The sequence below is a fragment of the Sceloporus undulatus genome, chromosome 1, assembly GCF_019175285.1.
Source record: "Sceloporus undulatus isolate JIND9_A2432 ecotype Alabama chromosome 1, SceUnd_v1.1, whole genome shotgun sequence".
NCBI classification, from domain to species: domain Eukaryota; kingdom Metazoa; phylum Chordata; class Lepidosauria; order Squamata; family Phrynosomatidae; genus Sceloporus; species Sceloporus undulatus.
Genome location: NC_056522.1, coordinates 271,608,030 through 271,630,791, shown reverse-complemented (window position 1 = coordinate 271,630,791; position 22,762 = coordinate 271,608,030). Strand labels below are relative to the sequence as shown.

At 36.5% G+C, this 22,762-nt stretch overlaps 1 protein-coding gene across 3 annotated transcripts in view; it reads right to left on the bottom strand.

Moving 5' to 3' along the window:
- Nucleotides 1-22,762, bottom strand: part of TSG101 (tumor susceptibility 101) — a 44,428-nt gene that overhangs the window by 4,341 nt on the left and 17,325 nt on the right. The window contains exons 5-8 of one of the 3 annotated variants that reach the window (XM_042446665.1): nucleotides 22,462-22,588; nucleotides 16,562-16,628; nucleotides 14,883-14,980; nucleotides 2,857-3,059 (exon numbers count right to left, since the gene is read on the bottom strand). In XM_042446665.1, the coding sequence (XP_042302599.1) occupies nucleotides 2,857-3,059; nucleotides 14,883-14,980; nucleotides 16,562-16,628; nucleotides 22,462-22,588 (495 nt within the window). Of the gene's footprint in view, nucleotides 1-2,856; nucleotides 3,060-9,166; nucleotides 12,007-14,882; nucleotides 14,981-16,561; nucleotides 16,629-22,461; nucleotides 22,589-22,762 lie in introns of those variants that run through there. The other 2 variants (XM_042446663.1, XM_042446664.1) reach the window with 2 other exon arrangements.

Genomic DNA, 22,762 nt, shown 5'->3' with positions numbered 1-22,762 from the left:
GCTTTAGCTTCCTCCTAGCTCCTTTTGGTCTTCAACCTCATTCTAATTCTGCGACTCATTCACTTGGTCAATGTCTTGACCTAGTTCTTGCCACAAAATGTGTTATCTCTGACTACCTAGAAAATGATTTCGCATTATATCTGATAATTATTCAATTTCTTTTACTCTTGCTCATACTCCACCTCCTTGTCATATCGTTCAACGCTATTTTTGCAACCTCCAGTCTGTTAATCCTGACCATCTCAGTCAGACCCTGGATTCTTCTCTCTCTTCTCTAAATCTTGGGGATTCTGCCAGTTCTGCGGTGTCTTTATTTAACTCCACTCTTTCATCAACTCTTGACAGCTTTGCCCCTGTATCCATACATGTGTCTTCTTTTACTAGGCCTCAGCCCTGGCTTATTCCCATTATGCCGTTTCTCCGTTCCTGCTCTCGAGTAGTTGAATGTCTGTGAAAAAAGTCCAGAGAGTGGACAAAACAGAGCTATAAAACACTGATCTGTGCCAATGAGCGGTGCCTGCAGTGACTGTTCGCCACTTTTAATACTTTGCTAAGAGCTTCTCCTTCTCCTGTTTCTTCATTATTTTCTTCTAATGATTTTGCTACTTATTTCATCACCAAGATTACTACTATTCATTCTGCGATTGTTCCTCCTATTTCCTCAGCTACTACTAATCTTCAATCATTTTTGACTAAAAACCTTTCTGTGTTTCCTCCTGTCTCTTTAGATGAAATCTCTACACCATTGAACTCTTCCAAACCTGCAACTTGTTCTCTTGATCCAATTCCTTCTCGTCTTCTAATTTCTGTTGCTCCTTCCTTCCGTCATTTCTCTACATCTTAAATCTTTCTCTGTCTACTGGCTCTTTCCCCTCTGTTTTTAAACATGCTTTAGTTTCCCCTATTCTGACCTTCTTTTGACCCTTCTTCTCTCTCTAGCTATCGTCCTATTTCGCTTCTTCCTTTTCTGTCTAAGCTTTTGGAACAGGTCATTTATTCTTGCTGTCTTGTTTCTCAAGGCTAATTCCATCTTAGATGCTTTTCATTCTGGTTTCCGCCCACGACACTCTATAGAGATGGCTCTGACAAAGCTCTCTGACAATCTTTTGTGGGCCAAGGCTAATGGCCTTTATTCTGTACTTGTTCTCCTTGATCTCTCTGTGGCCTTTGACACCGTTGATCACTGTCTTTTAGTGGATATTCTCTCCGACCTCAGGTTCTCAGACTCTGTTCTTAGTTGGTTTAAATCTTATCTGCCAGACAGATCTTTTGCAGTGATCACTGGTGGTCAGGCTTCCTCTCCCATCCCGTTGTCTGTTGTAGTTCCACAGGGCTCTGTTTTAGGTTCCTTATTGTTTTCTCTTTACACACTGCCTCTAGGCAAACTCATTAGTTCCTTTGTCTCTTCTTATAATCTGTACACCAACAACACTCAGCTGTATCTTTACACCCCTGATCTTTCTCCAGGTCTTGAACAGCACGTTTCATCTTGTCTTACAGCTGTTTCTCAATGGATGCAGCACCAGCATCTGAAGCTCAATATGTCCAAAACTGAGCTTCTTGTTTTCCCACCAAAGCCTACCATCCAATATTCCTTTTCTATTCTTGATGATATCTCTATTTGACCTGTGAAGGAAGCCCGCAGTCTTAGTTTCATTTTTTATTCTTCCCTGTCGTGTATCGCCCAGATTCAGGCCATAGCCAAGGCATGCAGATTCTTTCTCTATAAGATTGATAAAACCCAACTGTTTCTTTCAGCATCTACTGCCAAGATTCTGGTCTATGCCCTAGTGGTCTCATGACTGGATTTTTACAACCTCCTTCTGGCAGGGCTTTCGCTTTTTCACCTCCATCCTTTAATTTCTGTCCAGCATTCAGTTGCATGCATTATCATGTCTGCTCACCACTTTGATCACATCTCTCCTTTATTGTCATCCCTCCTTTGGCTCCCCCTCCCTTTCTGTATTCATTATTCTCTTGTTGACTTTTAAAGCCCTGCATGGGCTGGCCCCTCCTTATTTATCCAAGCTTCTTTCTCCTTACCTTTCCACTCATGCCTTCCATTCTGGTAGTGAAGGTCTGCTGTCCCAGCCTAGGATTTTCACTGCCCCGTTCCAGATCTGTCCCTTTTCACTTTCTGCCCCTCCTCCTGGAACCTCCTTCCCCCCATGAGCACAAGCCATCACCTCTTTAATCGGCTTCAAAACTGAGTTGAAGACTATACTGTTCAGTCTAAACAACTAATTCTAGTTAGGCTATCTTTGGCCAACTGTGGTACACCTCAGCTGGAATGCATCCCACCTGGGTGAGGGTGATGGAAATTGTACTCCCAAGGGTTATACAACAAACAGAAAATCAAAGAAACATGTGTGATCATTTCCTTCCCCCATAGCCAGAAAAATGTTCAAGCCGGCTAATATCAGAGGAAAATTCACTCCTCCAGTCTGTTCTCAGCCTTTGTATCTTTTCCTAGCCTCAAAATGCCTAGCTAATACTAAAAGGTATGCAAGTCATTAATGCAAATTAATCATTAGACCACTGGTCAGCTGTTAACATTTGACCACGATACTAACAAGGACTCTAAAACCACCTCCTGGCAGTCAACTCACTACTGTACAAGGGTAAATCCTCTATCCCTTGCAGGGACCCTTTGCCTCCATACAACTGACTCCTCTTAGACGAGTTCCAAGTGCTGCCACCAGAGGAAGCAATGACAATGAAGGGAGGATATCAATGACTTTGAATAGCCAAAGCCGTCTGTACTATTTTTCAGTAAGAAATAAAAGGTCAGGAAATCAAACTTTTAATAGCCTAAAGATAAAAATAAACATGCATGGAAATGCTTTATTTACTTACCACTTCCTGGTCTAGGCGAGTTACCATCTCTTCAAGCTTCTGGTGACCCTTTTTCAGATCTTCTTCTGTGCGCTTCAAGGCATTGAGCTCTGCCTGGGCACGGTCCATTTCTTCTTTCATTCGCCATCTCAACTTATCACTGACTGCCGAAATAAGAGAAGCTCGAATAGTATCTTCGCTAATTGTGCCATCTCTACTGGGACCTGTGGAATAAAAATCACAGTAACATAAAGAAGGCCTTCTAATTCTAAAAAGGCTTGTAGGGTATAGCTGTTCCTAATTTTTTAAAGAGTAAAAGCTACAGAATATTATATCATTTTAATTTGCAAAACTTACACTTCAAAAGGTATATCCATAGACTTCCAAGTTGCTTAAGAATCCATTTCTGTGTTCCCAATTTAATAAGGTCTTGATCATGTTATTACAAAGTACAACTATAAAAATCAAAGACTTCCACATATAACTGCATTTAGAGCAACAAGCACTAATGGACTTTTATCTGATCAATACTTTTAAGTATTACAATAAGAAAAAAAAATCAGGCCCTGAACAGATTCCCCCCTTAAGTCACACAAATCTCCCAGCCATCCAGTTGTATTTGAACTATTCAGATGTAGATGGATATACAATAGCTCCAAATTCTCAGCTCTGTTATTATAACGCAAGAACATGTTGGTCAGACTCCTAGTCCTAATTATTATTTGAGGAACCTCTTTTCAAAAGAATGAATTGTAACAGGACTACATGACATATGCATTGAAACGCTACTTTATTTTTTATACCAAATATTTCTTTCCTTCTACATATAAAATATAAAATACTATACAACAAATGCTACATAACATATAATTCCATGTATCTGTCATGAACAACTGGTATTCCTTCTTTCCTTCCCAACCCTCTATCTACAATTCACAACATGCATCCCAATCTATGGTTTTCCCATTGTCTTCTGGTGGATATTATTATTTTAGGCAATTCTTTATATTTAGGACCTCAAGTGTTATATAAACTTTAACATCCCATCTTAATTATTAATGTTAACTCTTATAAATATATTTGCAGTAAGTGTTAATTAGACTGTGGATATTAACACACAGTGACAGCAATTATAACAGAAATTAGCAACAGAACTTTAGTATAAAAATTGTATTTTACCTTAATACACCAATTCAAAGTGACCCACAGGCTTCATATGTAGGCTGAGCTTGCTGCCATCCATATGTGCTCAACATTAAAATTCCTCTTCATAATTATTGCCTTTTTCACAATTATCAGTCCATTCTTTGTCCTATTAAGATGTTTCCCACTGCTACAAACAGCATCCAGTTCCTAAAGATCATCATAGTATGGTCCATCCTAGCTATTTCTTGATCCATTGATCTTCACTGTTAACTTTTTTTTAAAGTGTCCATCCAAAAAAAAAAAAAAAAGCATACTATTGGAAATGCATATTCACGCAGTCCATGTTGCTTGTAGATTCATTCTTCATGCCAAAATGATTTTGGGAGCCACAATCTCTAATCTGTATTTCCTATTCAAGACTTGGCACTTCACTTGATAAAAAATAAAGGACATAGTACTATTCATTTCCAGCATTTCTTTCTTCATTCTTTCATTTTCTTTCATGTCAGTTTCAATGGCAAAGAACGAAAATGAGCATAAGCTTCTCAACCTCAAAGATGATTTAAATTAATGATAGTTGAATCTCCGAGTTCATTTTCCAGATTCTTACAATGCGTTTAAGAACTAGTTATCAGTCCCAGCATACACAGATGTATTCTTATCCACTTTCATTCTCTTCAACACATCTTCCGTTTTGGACTCATGCTCAGTTTCAGTCCATGGTCCTAAATTAATGTTCGCTATGTGAATCATTGCTTCTTAAAGTCTTTCTGCTCTGCTTTTGGAAATATATCAGCTTGCTATGTATATAGAACACTGAAAACTGGTTTCAAACAAAGATTTTTCCACATAATAAGCTTCAATTAAATAATTTCTTTTAAAGCAGAAAACATTAGTTCACCTCAGCTCTGTACACTCGCAAGTTTATTTCCAACCTTTTTTGTAATCGTTTCCCCCCCAAAAAAAGCCCTCAAACATAAGCAATATTACCTTTGCCTTTATATTGAAAGACAGTACATATTTTTAATAAAATAATCTTATGGGATAAATAATTCCAGGTTCCCCTCTCTCTAGAAACATGATTTTAAAAAACCCATCTCAAAGCAACTATGACCAAGAAATACCCATTACTGATACAACATTTTTCATACAATACTTTTGAGATAAAATGTACATACATATTTGTGAAAAATAAGTAGGAAAATAAACAAGATACAATTTTGTTTGACACATGCTGCTATGTGTATACAATCTGTAATTTCAGACAAAACAAAATAATTTTAAAAATTTCTTAAAATTCCAAAATGAAACAAACAGGAACAAGCGAACATCTACAGAAGAACAAATATAGTTTGTCTGTGTTGCTTTTAAACAAACCATGATTTCCCTCATTAAATATCAACTTATATTTGGGAGTTACATCTACTCACGAGCTAGAGTAACTAGAAAACCAGGAATGCAACCCACCTAAAACAGAGGTGGAAGCAAGGATATCCAATTTTAACTTTTAAATGTTATTTTATGATTCATATGTCATATCAGCTGCTCAAAACTGCAAACTCTTGGTGCAAAACAGTATGTAGTAGCCATTTTCTTTTCAAATATATCTGTCTTTTTGTCAGTGAATACTGTATAATAAAAAGTAACACTATATAGGAGAAACAGAATCTCAGATGATTCATGAAAACTGCACAGTCTAAGTAAAATATGGCTTTAATAACAATGAGATGTTAGGTTTAACTAGTAAAAACAGAATTAGAGTAACTAGCAATCTAAACAAAACTGTGTAAATACTTTAACAATTATCAAGTATGCTTTTCTTTCAAATTACTTAAATACTGAGCCAAAAAAAAGTATTTTATTTTTTTGGTGACATGACACAACTTTGGCTGGAGGAATAGCAGAACCTTGTGGAAGAGGAATGGGAAACAACTTTCACCTTTCCACTGGTGTCCCCCACCCCACTCCTGTAAACACACTACAGATATCCTCCAGAGCTAGTTTTCTGGCAGCTGAAAGAGCTGCATTGTGATGGAAAGAAGGCTCAATCACTTTGGTACAACAGTAATACTATAGCATGATCTTGGATTTAGGTATAACGGTTACATCTAGTGGACTAGTTGTTTGGTAAGAATGTGACAGAATAAATGGTCAAATGAAACTAGCAATCTAATACCCTTTAGGGTAGATTGTGAAGATCTTCCTTTCAGCATATGATTCATCTATACTAAGCCTGTTGGCAAGATAAGATGAACATATACACAACACATTAATGAAGATGTTTCTGTAAAGCCAACACACAAAACAAAACCTTGTGTAAACAGTGGGCTCAGTATCCTCCTGTATACATTTCTGACCCTTGCACACAGGTATACGTACAGTGTATTCTGTATATTCACAACTTTGAACAAGCTCTTAAACAAAGATGGTTACTTATAACATCGTCGTCCACAGCTTGAATAAAGCAGGAATATAAGGCTCACCCCCTGTACAATTTTTTGTGCAAGGTTGCCACCACGTATTCATAAGAAGAAAACTGTAATAGTTTACAGACCTCCTTCAAGTACATGAACCTTTAACAGCTTCTGTAACTTCCATAATTAGCTACTCTTTGAGGAGATGTTATGGCATACAGCCATTTATTTCAGAGAACACTCAAGACATTTAACCTTTGCCATACAGAGTCTGATTTCAGAAATGACCTTATGGTACTGACCTTAAACTACTGCAGACTAGCTTAACTTGGCAAGTGAAGAACTCAAGATATAGGTTTTTTAAAGATATTTTAAAAAAATCTTTATCACCAAACAGAACGATGGGTTAATATACTATATAAACTTCAACTCAACAGCAGCCCAATTTTGTAGCCCTAGATTATAAGCGAATGGGGGATTTTGATTCTCTGAATGGGATGATCCCAAACAAAGGACTAAACCGAAGTCAATTCCAACTACAGTAAATTCACTGAAACCAATGGGATTTACACCAGAGGTGACTGACAAGTCCATAAATCTAGTTAGGTTGAACACTTGCTATAGTTAGCTGTATTAGATTTGACTGAGAGGAAACATTTTAAGAAAGTGGTTTTACTGCAAAAAGTCATTAGATATAAATAAGGGCTCCAGAAGAGGCATAAAAACCCATTTTGCTGTCTTCCAAAAATGCCACATAGTACACTGTTCTTTACGTTTGCTGTTGTTTTTGTTATTACCCCATGGGAACCTTATGAATGAGAATTCTCCAAGAGCTCTGGTTATCAACTACCCTGCTTAGGTCTTCTAAACTCAGGGCTGTGGTTTCCTTGATTGAATCAATCTACCTGTAGTGTAGTTTCCCTCCTTTCTTACCACCTTCCGCTTTACTAATTGTTATCATCTTTTCCATCTTATTATATGTCCAAAGTATATCAGGCTTGATTTGCTCTAAGACTCATTCATTTTTCTTTTTAGAAGTCCATGGTATCCACAGAACTCTTCTCCAGCTTCATATCTCAATTGAGTTGAGTTTCTTCCTGCCAGTTTTCTTTACTGTCAAGCTTTCACAACAATACATAGAAATCGGGAGAACTATTCATGGGATAATTCAGATTTTGGTACTTAATATATTGAAACTTAATGAAATTGAATTTCACAATAAGCAGAGTTTTGTTCAAAATAAGTTACAGCAGTACAAAGCAGTTTTAGTATTGCTGACACAAGCCTCCTAGGATACATTCTGAACAACTTTCAAGAGCAGCATTTTTAATGTACAGGGCTGTTAAAAATAGAAAATGTAAAATGCTTCTTACTACAAGTAATTCTCTCTGCTAATGACACACCTGATTAAAAAGGAACAATTCCAATGTGAAGTTGAAGCCTTTCATGGCTGGCATCCATAGTTTTTTGTGGGTTTTTCGGGCTATGTGGCCATGTTCTAGAAGAATTTATTCCTGATGTTTCGCCAGCATCTGTGGCTGGCATCTTCAGAGAATGCTGGCATGGATGCTAGCTTTCTCTAAAGATGCCAGCCACAGATGCTGGCGAAACGTCAGGAATAAACTCTTCTAGAACATAGCCACACAGCCTGAAAAACCCACAAAAAACTAGGAACAATTCAATTTGTTTTAGTCTTCATCTTATCAGTAAAGCAACAATATCATGATCTTTATTTCTGTATTGTCTTAATATATAGATTTTGTGTACGGACTTATGGCAACTCTATGGCTTTTTCATAGGGTTTTATTAGGCAGGGAAAATGCAGAGGTAGGTTGCAAATTTCTTCCTCTAAATATATCCTACAGCACCTGGCATTTGTTGGCAGTTTCCCATGCAAGTTTTAACCAGGGTTGACCCTGTTTAGCTTCCAATATCAGAGAGGATCTGATGCCTTTAGGGCATTTCTAAATAGGAGAATGCAAATAATCACAACACTCATCTGCTACAAGGATGCCCTTTAAGAGGAACAGAATATTCACTCTGTTCCCACACAAGGTGCCTTAAGTCTTACTTTGAAGATCCATTCTTCTGAAAACCCTCAAAATACACTCTGTTCAGAGTCCACCCTGTCTCCAGCAACTTGTATATACCAGCAAGAACTAAGATTTTTTGAAAACCACCTTGTGAGCAAAGGAGCAGCTTTCAGTTCATCGGGATATGTAAAAGTAAACCTAATGTTTACCATTGCTCTTACTTATCTGCAAACATAAGACTACAAGTGCAGTTTCACTGACTTCAAATAATGTGCATAGACCACATGCATACGATATTCAAAAGCATAATGATTACAATGAAGAACAATAAAAGTAAAGACTTAGATCCAAGTAAGTGATATCTAAACTGCATTTGTATAAAAAAAGTTTCCTAGTCATCTCTCTCTAAAAGCCCTCTCCTGACAGGGGAACTGTGCATAATGGGGAATCATGACGCAAGAGTGTTATTGTCTTGTGCAAGTGGAGGAAATTTCCATTCATGTAACAGGAAGTCTAAATCCAAACAATATATTAATTTATAAAAATAATAGTCACCAAATTCCCTTATTAACCCTTATTAAAAAAATTTTTTGGGGGGAAGTAATTGTATTTGATAGTGGACTGAATTGGTGGTAGTGAACATAGCACACTTAGCAACTTGAAGAACATTTCAAGATACATTTGGAGAAAAATCATTCACATCTTTCATTATTCAGTGCTTGCGAACATAACACATGATGAGAAAAGAAAGACTACTATTTTATTTTAAAACAGAAAATATAAATGATACAAATTAGATGGATCAACAACACTTTCTAACATCAGTAAGATAGAAGATCTTGACAGAAAATTGGAATTCAAAGTCCTGCTGCTAGTAACTATACAAAACACAGCCTGTTGAAAGCACTTTTAAGTGGCGGTATGTATGCACTGAAAAAAGCTGGGTCAGCCCATAGATATGAAGAATTCAGTCTGTGTTTTTCCTAAAGGCTGTATTATTCATCTTGATAGAAAACCTCAGAGTATTCAACGAGAAGTTGATAAAAACTGAATATTCAGAGTCTTCACCTTAAGTTGCACTGAAGTTCATTTTCAGAATTTAGAATATCCTTAGATACAGTTTTGTAGTCCTACATTCCACAGTCAAGTTATAGCTTCCAAAGTCTACCTCCAGGAAGCTTAGCAGGTATGGAAGTTTGGTCATTAAAGCCACGGCAGTGAAAAATCAACTAACTTTCTTCTGTAGTGAGTTAGTTTCAGACAAGATAAAACTCTTTTGTTCATTCGCACGCACGCACAAACACTCATGCTTGTGAAAGAACTCAAAGGCACAATACCATATGAAAGTAATATATATGGGATTCTGAATCAAAACACGAAGTCTTCTTTTCTTCTGAGACTTAAAAAATAGATGACCCTTAAGAACAACTGAATGATTAATTCTATTTTGTTATTATTTTAACAGTTTTGTGCAAACATTTCCGTGTATTTTATTTTGTTCCTAGTAACTACTAGTGTTGATTGCAAAAAAGTATACAGTTAATAGAACTGAAATCCTATCAGACTTTACAAAAATTCTGATGTATACCTAACTTTTTCAAGACTTTAGCCCAGGGTAATATAATCGTAACAACAGCACTGCCTGGCATTTAAAATCCTTTATAAATACCATCAACCCTCTTAAAGAAAGCATGGAGATATTTTTGCAGACTATGTATTACTAGTGAGAAAATTAAACATTTAAGTGTGTCTCACACCCAAGCATGCTAATCCAAATCTAAAAACACCCTTACCTGTAACAACAATGGAAGAAAGCAAATACACCCTCCTTTGTGAGCATGGATCAATTCTCTTAATATAAATGAATGGGAAAGTACATTTACCAAAGTGCTGTATATATAACTTCTCAATGGGGCTATTAAAGCTTTTAGGACAAGATTAATATCAAGCTGGTCTTGCACTGACAAACTGACTAAAAGTCATAGTAACTCTCTCTTAAGCACATGTATATAATGTTCTACATTAACACAGCTTCTGCAATCAAGCAGACTCAAAAATTTCATCTCTCATCTCCTTTCTTCTTTGTCTTTTAGAACTATCATTTCTCATTATACTTGTAATGGGAAGTATAATTTAACTACAGTTTATGAATCAGCATCTGAAGCCAGGATCAACCCTTGTTTCTGGTCAAGAAATTGACGTTAAATGCTCTGGCATAACAAGAACAACAACAACAACCCTGGTCCACTATGACCAGAAATAAAGGTGGTACACCATTAAGATCAAGTGAGGGACAAGGGTGGAATGTGTGGATCCAACCTTTTTTCCTGGCTTAATAAACTATGGTTTATTACACCATGAATGCTATATCTGAATTAAATACGAGTCACTGCCTCTAAGCTATGTTAGTAAACATTCATGAAGTATGTCTGAGCAAACAATTAACTAGCGGTGTATTTTCAAAAATGTGTGATAAAAGAATGCTATAGCTTCAGCTGACTTGACTACTCATATCATCTCTTTTATTTTCTTAAATTACATTACATTTGTTAAATTTCTTAAATTTAAACTGTACTATTAAAGATCCACACTGGTAACACCTGATGATTAGCCCCTCCTACCCAAATGAAACATCTTTACTAACTTATATTTATACTTTGGGAGGTTATCTTTATGCTTTCCTCTGAGCATCTTAGGGCATAAAAATCAGAGGATTAAACTATTTGGCACTGTTTCTAAGGAGACATCAGAATCGATTTAATTTAATGCAAAAAAAGTTAATCAAAACGTAGATGTGTAGTTGAACTGGCTACTAGCCAGTGCAAGTGGTTCTGGCATTATCAACCAATGTCCACCACATAAACACCAGGTCAATTTGCCTACTTGTCCATATATTTTCTCACACTGTTTACAACCTTTTTAACAATCTTTATCTGTAGAGCTTCCATACCAGCTTAAATTGCACCCAAATCAGAAATTCTTCCTCCAAAATAAAAGTCAAACCAAAGTCTCCAAGACACTCAATAAATCCAGATTGAAGATATCTGTACCACTTTCTGACAAAAGAACACCATCCAGATGGAACAATCCAGGAGATTCTGGTACAAGTGTATCATGTCGAATCACTGTTCCTCCAATACACGCAATAAAACGGCCAATTTCTTGGTTTACTATTCTCCGGCTTTTCTCCATCACTCTATGCTGAACTTCTTGGTTCCATACTTTACGGGGCACAATATTAGACCAGACTAGAATGCTATTCTTGAATATTTGCTTAAGATGTCCTAAATCTTTCTTCATTCGGTTTATGATATCCACATTTCTGTCTGTTCCCAGGTCATTTCCCCCTAAATGGATCACCAGAATATCAGGATCTGTTAGGCGACGTCGTGCATGCAACAGGGTGGGTATTAACTGATCCCAAGTCATGCCACTCTTTCCTAGCCAGTGTAATTTGGCATCCTCCAGTCGAATGCCCAACTGTGGGCCATAGCTTCTTTCGAGTGCCCGACTTTCTGCCCAGAAAACATAAGAATGACCACAAATCCATACATGTTTCTGCTTTCTTCTGCCATCTGCTATTAAGAGAACAAACATGCATTAATTCCTCAAACTTTGAGGATCAAGCGCTTTCTGAAAATTATACCCAGTGCACATATTGTAATATTTGATGTAACGACAAAATCAGAACATGCGATGATTGCATCTGTCCCAAAATATATGCCTTTGATAGCCATAAAAAAAACTTTTTGAACATCATTCAGAAAACTGCAAAACAGCAGTATATGAGGTTTATAGGTTAAAACACCTGTGTCTGAGTAATCATATCATTAGAAAGGAATCCATGCTGACCCCTGCGTTTTGACTGACTTTACAAGAGTATCTGTAACAGCTTTTACAAGATAAAGCACTGGCATTTACACCGTGCCTTGACTGGTAAGTTTTCTCTGTTCAGAATGACATTTGTGAAAGAAATGGCACATTAGCACTGAAAGCTGAGACTATTAAATCTCAGTAATGATAAAGGTTATCAAGGAAGGCAGGTAATGGCTGAAAAATCACTGCAAATATAAGTATATTTCTTTATTAATTTATGAGTAAAAAAGTACGTACGTAGCCATTTCCCTCCTTTTTTTCTGGCATATTATAGTTCCCTTTTAAACTGCCTTTTTAGGATGCTTTTTAAAAATCCAGGGCTGAAAAGCATATATTCATTTCCTCACTTTTCTGAAGGGTCCTGCTTTTTGTTGCCACATTTCACCTCATATTTTTAATATACCTTTTTGAAATGCTAGAAAGCCTTCAGTACAATAAATATATGGACTGCCTACTACTACCTGGAACATAGATTGCCTAGTGCTACCCAGAAGAATACTGTTGGAATATGTTATTGGAAGAATAACAATATGGGTGCAAATTTGCACTAAACATTGTATCTGAACTCTACAAACCTCTCCACTTTTATTGAAGTAGAAGACTTCAAAACAACTTGAGAAAAAACTTCTTTTGGGTGCTAAATAATATCAGACTTTCTAAATAAAATGTTAATGTTGTCAAATTTTAGTCATGAAGTATTTTTTTCTAGTGAGCAAAAGGAGCCATAATTAGTGCTACAACATTTGAGGACCAAGGTCTGTCTGGTCACTGCTTACAAATTTATTAAAACATCCTTCCGAAACAGGTCTATTTGTTAATATTTTACAGTACAGATTGAGTCTCCCTTATCTGGAATTCCAAACTCTGAAATACTCCAAAATCAGCTACATGGGTAGCTGAGATAGACACCTTTGCTAGCTGATGGTTCAGTGTACACAAATTTTGCTTCATGTACAAAATTATTAAAAATATTATGTATAAAATTACCTTCAAGCTATGTGTATAAGGTGTATACGAAACATAAATTAATTTCATTTTTAGACTTGGGTCCCACCTCTAAGATCTCACTATCTATATGCAAATATTCTAAAATAAAAATCCAAAATCCAGAACACTTCTGATTCTAAGCAGTTCAGATAAGGGGGGCTTAAACTGTACTTTGCCCAGAACACAACTAAGCAATAATTATTTATAGTTTAATTTATATGCTGCCTTTCTCCCTGAGTTCGATTCAAGGCAGCTTCTAAAAATAACAACACATGTAAGTACCAAACATCTACACTGAAAATCAATGTGAAATGGAAGATAGTTGCTGATCTGTGTCTTTTGCTTGTATATACACATACACTTTACATAATACCTCCACTAACATGGGAAGCTAGGCATTTTATGTTTCTTCTGCAATGACTTCAACTCTTCCATAGCACAGAACTGCAATGAAATCCCCCCCCACCATATTGTATCAGCTTTTAATGTAATTTTGGGTGCTGAACTGGGGGGGGGGGGAACCCAAAAATGTAATACCGCACACAGTTCTTTCACAAATTTGATATTTTTTATCAATTCAGCTTTAATTAAGTGCAGATGCTGATGCTTCAGTATGATTTCTTTTAGTGCTTTTAGATGGAGTTTTGTGCTCCATATCAGTGAATTAAAATGCTTTGAAAGTCTATTAGAAGACTTTAACCCCCTTTTTTATTCTTTGCAAGATCATTTCATTTAGTCAAATAGTAGAATACAGAAACATCAAAGCAAATTGTAAAAAACTGTACGTGATGGAGCAAACCTAAGGAGAACACCATATTTCTTTAAAACCAGCATACATTTTAAAAAAAGTTTTTATGACTGTTTTACAAGCCTGTGAGTTGAGCAGATGTAGAACTAGCCGTTCACACACACAACACAAGATTAAGGTGTAATGAGTCCCATTCCAGTTAGGCATGATAAAAAAGGTTTTTCAGGAGTACTGACTCCATACTGTAGTCATGGTTTCTTCAATTTGCTTTATCTGTAGTAACTGTTTCCCATTTCCAATAGATGTGGCAGAAGGTTCACAAATGGACTGTAAGACCATCATCCAGACTTCAGTTACTCTGAGTTAAATCTCTTCATTCTTCTTATGCCCAAGTAGCTGTTCTTTTCAGGTTCTTGGCATGTTCAGTAGTGTAATGAATCCTCTCTCCCTATCTAAAAACTCATTAACTACAAGATCAGCCTCCAGAATAATGACATTAGAGAACACAATAAATATACAGTTTTATTTTATTTGCCTTCTGGCTTTAATTCAATATGGATTTGGTAGCATCATAATTTCCGGCAAATATCAACTTCACTACTTGGAGTAGTTTTAAAAAATGAAGGGTTTTTTGTGTGAGAATAAAAGAGAAAATACAATTAATGATTGTTCTGTAAATCAAATAATGGAGAAAAATAACACCTGTGACATCTTTACTGGCAATAAAACTGATCTTTTAAAAACAATATCTTACTCTTTCCTTATTGGAAAGTTCTTCTGCTGTGTTTGTAAGTACAGTTTTATTCCCTACCTTTGAAATGAAGGCACTTCAAAGTTACTCACCCACAGTGGTTACAGGAGGTTGTGAAGGGTAATGCTGAGTGCTAGTTGTTGCTGGAAATGGTCCACTAGGGGGAGGATAAGGATAGTTGGGATAACCACTTGAAGGGGAAAAAAGGAAAGACATACCAGTGATTTAAAAGTATATATCATTTGAGATAGATGCAGTCTGCTACATTTCAACCATTTGAAATATCAAAGTAGAGTTTTTTTTTAAATGGCCACTGAGGCAGAAATGATAGAGTACATTTCAACCAATGAAAAAACTGTTAGATTTTCCGAAGTTTCAGCAGTACTAGTCAACAGTAACTGTTTTGATGGCCAACTCTCATTTATGTTTAAAAGTGCATCATGTTATTCACATACCTAATGATGCAACTGATGACAATTTATCCAAACTATTCTGAGTTTATTGTACATTAGTCAACAATGGAGCTGCACACTGCTACACTGTTTTCATATACAGAGAAGCACAAATTCACTAGCTGATTTAAAATATACTGGGGAGACCCAACAGGCCCTCTTATCTACCAGAATGTGCACATATTTTATGGCTTTCATAAAACATGTTGTCATCATCACCATCACTCTCAAAACTGTATTCTTATGCTCTGCACCTACCAACTGAACTAACACAATATTTCAGTGCACTAAATTTCCTTCCACACTTCTGATTCTCCTGCTGTAGTGCATTCACTGTCCTTTTCTGCATTCACACACAAGATATATCATGATGGAATACACAAACTACAAACATGTCAGTAGTACAAAAGCATAAACTACTATGTTGTAGAACATTGGAAACAAAAATCGACCTATGTACAAGTGTGTACGTTGCAGCACTCAAGGCTATGTTCATTTCCTACAAGTTTAATAGTTCATTTCTATGAAGCACTGTCACCACTGGCTAAAAGATAGAAAATAAGCAAACTAATAAAAAGAAAATATTTCTCAGCCATCTTCAGAAATTATTTTCCACACAGTCAAAAAATGCAGAGAAAGAAGAGTGAGCCTCACAATATCTGGTGGTAAATATCACCATACTTATTGTGCACTGCTAGTTCTTTCGTGAGACCTCAACATATTGGATAAAAGATGAGGTGGAAGAGGCTACACGGCCACATAGAAGCACGACATGATTTAATACTGAACACAGACAGGTTCCCCCCCTAGGGCTTTCCACTCAAAATACATAGTCCTGAGGATGAAGCCAACAGCAGCAGTGCTGCTGTGGTCAGGGCTATTGCATACAGCAACCTTCCATGGGTTCTTAGAAAATATGGAATTTAATGTCTGAAGACCAGTCTAAAAAGAAGTCAGCAAATGAAACCAAAGGCAGACATTATATAAAGCACAAAGGGCAGTCTGGTAGGCACAAAAGTCATTTCAAAAGTACACTGACATTTCAAATTTTGTGTTTCCCCACACCCTTAATCATTATTTGATTCAAAACTGAGTTTTTAAATGCGACCAGAATTTATGTGACTGTACTGAAATAAAAACAATTCTGTTTCAATTTTACTGAATAGATAAAACTTAACTTAAAATTACTAAAATGCAAACATGATGCTATTTGTTTACAGGGCAGTGGTCTCAATCATAGCAAGTGCAACAAAGAAGCACAATCTAGTCACTGCTGATATTTCATACTGAACAAGTAGACTTAATAAGCCATAGTTTACCTTGGGTTAGGAGGAGGTCCAGGGGGGAAAGGCGATATTCCACTTGGCATACCTGGCATGTAAGAAGCTGAGAACAGTAACAATTTTTAGATATTTTGATAATTCAGAATAATTGTGTTATTCAGTTTTTTCAAAATTCTACTTTTATAATGAAGTAGTTTTAATATTAACAGTTTAAAATGCAAGAAAGTCTTCCCCAGGATGGGCAACCAACGCTGAAGGAACAAAATCAAGTTCTCAGGCCATTCCCATCTAGTTTACAGCATCATAGCACTATTTAAATAGGACTCTTCGGGATGCTTCAAACCCAAGTAATTAGGCAGTAATTAAGTAATTTAAATTACTAAAATATTTGAATTATTTATTTTTAGTGCTGATCTACCAAAGCAAGGCTTAAGTATTTACACCACTATTTGTAGGGCTGGATCCAGAGCAGTGCAAACAGGAGTGTACTTTAGCAGTGTGCTTTCCCAGTGTCTCTTTTTCACTGCAGTTTCTTACATTCCTGTAAAAGTTACCTAAAGGTACTGAAGGAGGTTGTAGTGTTGTGGTGGCAGTGTGGCTGGGTGGAGAAATTAATGAAAGTTAGATGGATGTACCTTACATTAATTTTTACATAACACTTCCTGTACTCCATTTAAAGACGTTAAAAGCAGACACTTTCCGCTATGGAAGTTTTCTCTCTCATTTTAACAACTCCTATTTGCTTAATAATCTGCATGAAAAAGGTCTAGAAACTTTCTGATACTTTAGTTGGTTGTACTGAAAGTATTAACCTACTGTGATATTTTGATTTTAATAATAATAATAATAATTTGTTTTATTTATATACCGCTATTCCAAAGATCATAGCGGTGAACAGCAAGTAAGCTAATTAGCAAGTAAGCTAATTTGCCCCCAACAGTCTGAGTACTCATTTTAGTGACCTCGGAAGGATGCAAGCCTGAGTCGAGCTTGGGCCCTTTTGCTGGTCTTGAACTCGCAACCTTGTGGTTTCGAGTGAATGGCTGCAGTACAGGCATTTAACCACTGCGCCACCAGGGCTCATAAGGGAACAGATCCCGATGACAGCTGAAGTTATGGGTTTAAAGCATCAGTGCAGTTTTCAAGCTTGCAATCCCTCTGTTTTTTAGTTAGGACAGATTAGTTTATATTTGCCTGACACCTACTGACCAAATTGAAGTTGCCTGGTAAACTCCCCCATGAGAAAAATACAGTGGAAAATGCCACACAATGACAGAGCACGGTCTTTAAAATTTTCCTTTCAGCATTCACATATATCAATGGTATATTTTTGCTACTGTAGTTTTTAAAAATATTAAACAGGTGCAATTGTACAATCTGAATAAAGCCAAACAAATCCAGCAATACAGAACCACAGGAAACTCTAGTGAAAACATTATCAGTGATCAAGATATCTTCTTCCTGGAAATATGTAATCAACTTAATGATCATAGCTAAGAGTGATATTGGAGGCAAATTTATAAACTGGGAAGTGCTTGCAAAATATATACAAATTTCTAGTAATGGTATGAAAATGAATTAAAATTTCGATGGATTTAAATAAAAAAAACCATGAACATCAGATGTCAGTCATTTAATAGATATCCTGCTTCCCTGCCTTAGATAGTTCTGTAAGTAAAATCCATTCCTATAAAGCAAGAGGGTTCCAGACTATAAACCATGAATTACTGGGTTAGACATAACAGGCCAGTAACAGAATACAAAGATGTAGCCATGTTAGTCTTAGAATCAGTATGTAGAGACATCTTGTAGCACCCTTGAGACTAACTGAAAGAAAGAAGTTCACAGCATGAGCTTTCCTAGACTTGAGCCTACTTCTCAGATGCATTTAGTCCTGCATAGCAATTCTTTCTGCACACTATCATCTCAAAACGAAGAGGAAAAAACTGTAACCCTTCTTGGGACAAACGGTTGCTGAAATAATGGGAAGACTTTTCACTTTTTCACACAGGACATCAGTTAGCAGCTGTACAAAAATGTGAACAGAAGATAGTAACAATAAGTACATCAGTGGTTCTCAAATCTTTTACTCTGTGACCCCGTTTACATGTGAACATCACATCCCCATTCATGTATATTTGTATTTTAACATTATCAGAAAATTGCTCTCCTCCTCCTCCTTCAGGCAGAGGCTCCAAGAGCCCTCTTTGCCTTTCTGTTTCCCCTCCAGCTCAGAAATTTAAGGGGAGGAGAGGAGAGGGATCAGGGCCTTCAACTTTCACCTCCCTTGAGCAACTCTTGCGCCCCTCAGGGGTCCTGCCCCACTATTTGAGAACCACTGAATTACATGATTAGCTGTACATTTTTCTTGTAAGGTGGACCCTCAGTCCCTGCTGGGGCTTGGTTCCAACACCCCTTGAGGATATCAAAATCCGTGGATGCTTAATTCCCATTATATACCATGGCATAATAAAATAGTGTCCTGTTGCTTTGGGCGGGGTGTGTGTGTGTGTGTGTGTGAATATCTTTGAATCACAGTTGGTTGAATCCATGCAAGCAAATGTGGCATTCAGAATTGTTTAATATATACTTTACTTTTCACACTGACAAGCACTCAGAGGGAGAGAAGAACCAGCAGTATCTGCTGGACTTGATCCCCTTCCCCATTCACATTCCATTCCCCTTTTGTGTCATGTCTTTTTAGATTGTAAACCTGAGGGCAAGCAACTGTCAAATTAACAATTTATAAGCTGCTCTGAGAACATTTCTGAAGAGCACGGTATAAATAAAATAAAATAAATACATACATATTACATTTATGAGAACAAGAGGAGAACCTGAAGTAGTTCCAATTCTTTCTCAGCCCTGCATTTTCTAACCCATGCAGCAGCCATATGGAAGAGCATTTAGTTTTTACAATACATTTGCACTAAGGACTGCCATAGACAAGCCAGTGTGGTATAATGGTTTCAGTGTGTGATTGTAGAGAATGGTGCTCAAATCCCTGCTCAGTCAGGGAAATCCACTGGATGACCCTAGCCAAATCACACAGTCTTAGCTCTCAAAAAACCCTGATAGGCTCACCATAGGGTTGCTGTAAGTCAGAGATTACTTGCAGGCATGCAACAGCAACAAGAAGAGTTGCAATATACTTTTGTCCAAGCACATCTTGTTCTCAAAAACTCACCTTCCTTCTTGATATTCAAAACAGAGGATGGGGTGACCTTTTCTCAGTACAAAGATAAAGGGCTAAAGAGACATTTAGCATACACTTCAGCCTAGTTAAGGTGTAACACTAAATCACAGGATTGATCCTGCTTGAGTGCTGGCCTTGAGAACTCAATTTTCTCCTCCTATGTTAAGGCTGGTTTAAAGTGAAAGGAAACATTCAACTGCAAGTTGTCACTGTGTGTGTACGTTTGTGTGTGTATGAGAGAGAGAGAGCAAGCGCATGTGCCTTCAGGTTGCCTGTTGACTTGTGGCAACTCCATAAATTTCACAGCGTTTTCTTAGGCAAGTTCGTTCCTCTAAGATATAGACTACAGCACATGATATTCATTCTCATCTAAGTACTAACCAGCGCTGATCCTGCTTAGCTTTCAAGATCAGATGGGATCCAGTGACTTTAGAGTATTTAGGCCTTTGTTAATATGTAGACAGGACTAAAGTGTGAGGCCATGAACAAACTATGTTTCCTAGTCAGGCTTCATTTTATTAAGACATGGTTTAAATTAACCACCTTTTGAGCTGCTTGAGAGGTAAATAACATTTTATAATACTTGACTATGCCAATGTCTTATAATAATGTGTGAATTTTGTGATGTTACAGGGGATGGGACTGTGGGCATTCTCCTCTCCTACTTGGATATATTATATATAGAGGATATACATCTCCGTTGGAGTAGAATGTATATATATCTGTGCTGTGACAGTACACCTGATGTTACATGTTTTGTAATTTTGCTATATTTTAGTGCTGGCCATGTGACGTAATAAAATTCAAATAAATTCATCATTATAAATATCATTGCTAATTTCTTATTTATCTTTTTTTGTGAATTTCTACTAAGTTTATCAAATTTCTTATATTATGTTTGATCATTCTATTTGGTAAAAAAACCAATTAATCCAAATTAATCCAATCCTTCAAAACCTTTTTTAAACCTTTCTGCCAATATTGAAACAAATAATTTATAATCTGAATTCAATAAATAAATTGGCCTGGAAAAAAAAATAACTGAAGTTTCCTTTCAGCTGGCTACTTTCCACTGCACATTTGAATGAAACTGAGACATTTCCATCTAACTATGAAAGCTGTTCTTAAAGAAATTAAATTTACATGTAGCCTATCAACTCTCATCTTACCATCACGATTTTATGATTTTATCATCAATTATTTGTATTAATTTGCACTATTTTATCCTATTGTGTAACTTTAGTATAATCCTATTTTATTAATTTTATATCCACAATACTTGATGTCGGTTAAATTGTACGCCACAGGCAGGCTTTAATCTTTTTTTTATTGTTTTGCTTTGTAAAGCACTGTATAATCTCCACAGCATTCTGCCATTAAAGATGCAAGGCAACAGGACAGTTTAAATTTGATTTAAAATTTTAAAAAGACAAAGATGCTGATCAAGTTGCATATAATAAGCACAAACCCTCTGGAGTAACTTTGAGACACAGGGCTACAAGACTAAAGAGGAATTGGTGAAAGTCCCTGCTGTAAACACCATCCTTCATCTAAAAGAAGTTCTCTTCAGAGGGACTATGAATTCAAACAAAGAATCTGCTGTTAAGTTTGAATACACTATATAACACACTATCTGTAAAATGTATACCCCCCATATATGTCAAGCTCTCTCAGGCTCTAAATCAGCAGTTCTCAACCTGTGGGTTGTGATCCCTTTCACAGGGATCGCCTAAGACCATCGGAAAATGCATATTTCCAACCAAAGCACAACCGCCTTAGTTTAGTCATCTTAGAATCTAGGGAAAGTTCAGGTCTGACTTGCTCTAGGGTCCATTTGTCTCTTTAGTAGTCCATGGCATCTGCAGACCTTTTCTCCATCACCACATGTCAAATGAGTTGATTTTCTTTGGCTTTCTTAACTGTCCAGCTTTCACAACCATATATAGAAATTGGAAATACATCAGCATGGACAATCCTAACTTTAAAATTCAATTGTATTTTTACACTTTAGGATCTTCTCTAGTTCCTTCATAGCTGCCCTTTCAAGTCTTAGTCTTTTTTTGATTTTTTTGACTGCACTCCATTCTTATGTCTGAGTCAAGGTAAGGAAAATCTTGAACTATTTAAATGTCTTCATTATCTAGGTTATTTAAACATTCAACAGTTATATCCAACTGTAAATCTGCTTTTGCACTTTCTTATTTGACTTTCTACATTAACCATTCTAAATCTTTGTTATTTTCAGCTAGTAGTATGTCATCTGCATATCTTAAATTACTTATGTTTCTTCCTCCAATTTTCATGGTTGCTTCCTCTGAGTCTAGTACTGCTTTACGTATGATATTCTCAACATGCAAGTTAAACAGATAGGATGATAAGATGCAGCCTTGTCTGACCCCCTTGCCATTGGAAACCATTCCGTTTCGCCATATTCTGTCCTAACAGTAGCCTCTTGTCCAGAGTATAGGTTATGCATTGGGACAATCAAATGTATAACCTGTACTCACCCTTTTTATACAGTGATCCAAAGTTTTTCAAGATCTACACAATCAAAGGTTTTGCTATAATCTATAAAGTACAGGTTGATTTTAAAAAAATCTTTAGTGTACTTGGATCAGTGTCTAAAACATTTCAAATAAATATAGTACTAACCATTTGTGAATAGTGCTAGTTATTTACATGCAAAGAGGCATAGTGCTAATAGTTCTAGTTATTTACATGCAAAAGAGACATTTCTTACAGTTTGGTGGTCCCGTTGCCTGATAAGGTGGATAGGCTGCTGAAATGGTAGGCCGAGAAAACACCGGAGGCTCCTCTCCAAACACCACGATCATAACTTGAATCAATCCTATCAAATCTGACTGTGGCTAGGAGTTAAAGATGAGAAGACCAGTGGTTTGTTTCGCTAGTTGTCCATTAAGATTAAGATAGCAATAGCAAGTACATTTCTATACCGCTTACCGATGTACTTAGCGGTTTACAAAGTGTAATCTAATTGCCCCCAACAGGCTGGTTCTCATTTTAGTGACTTATGGAAGGAT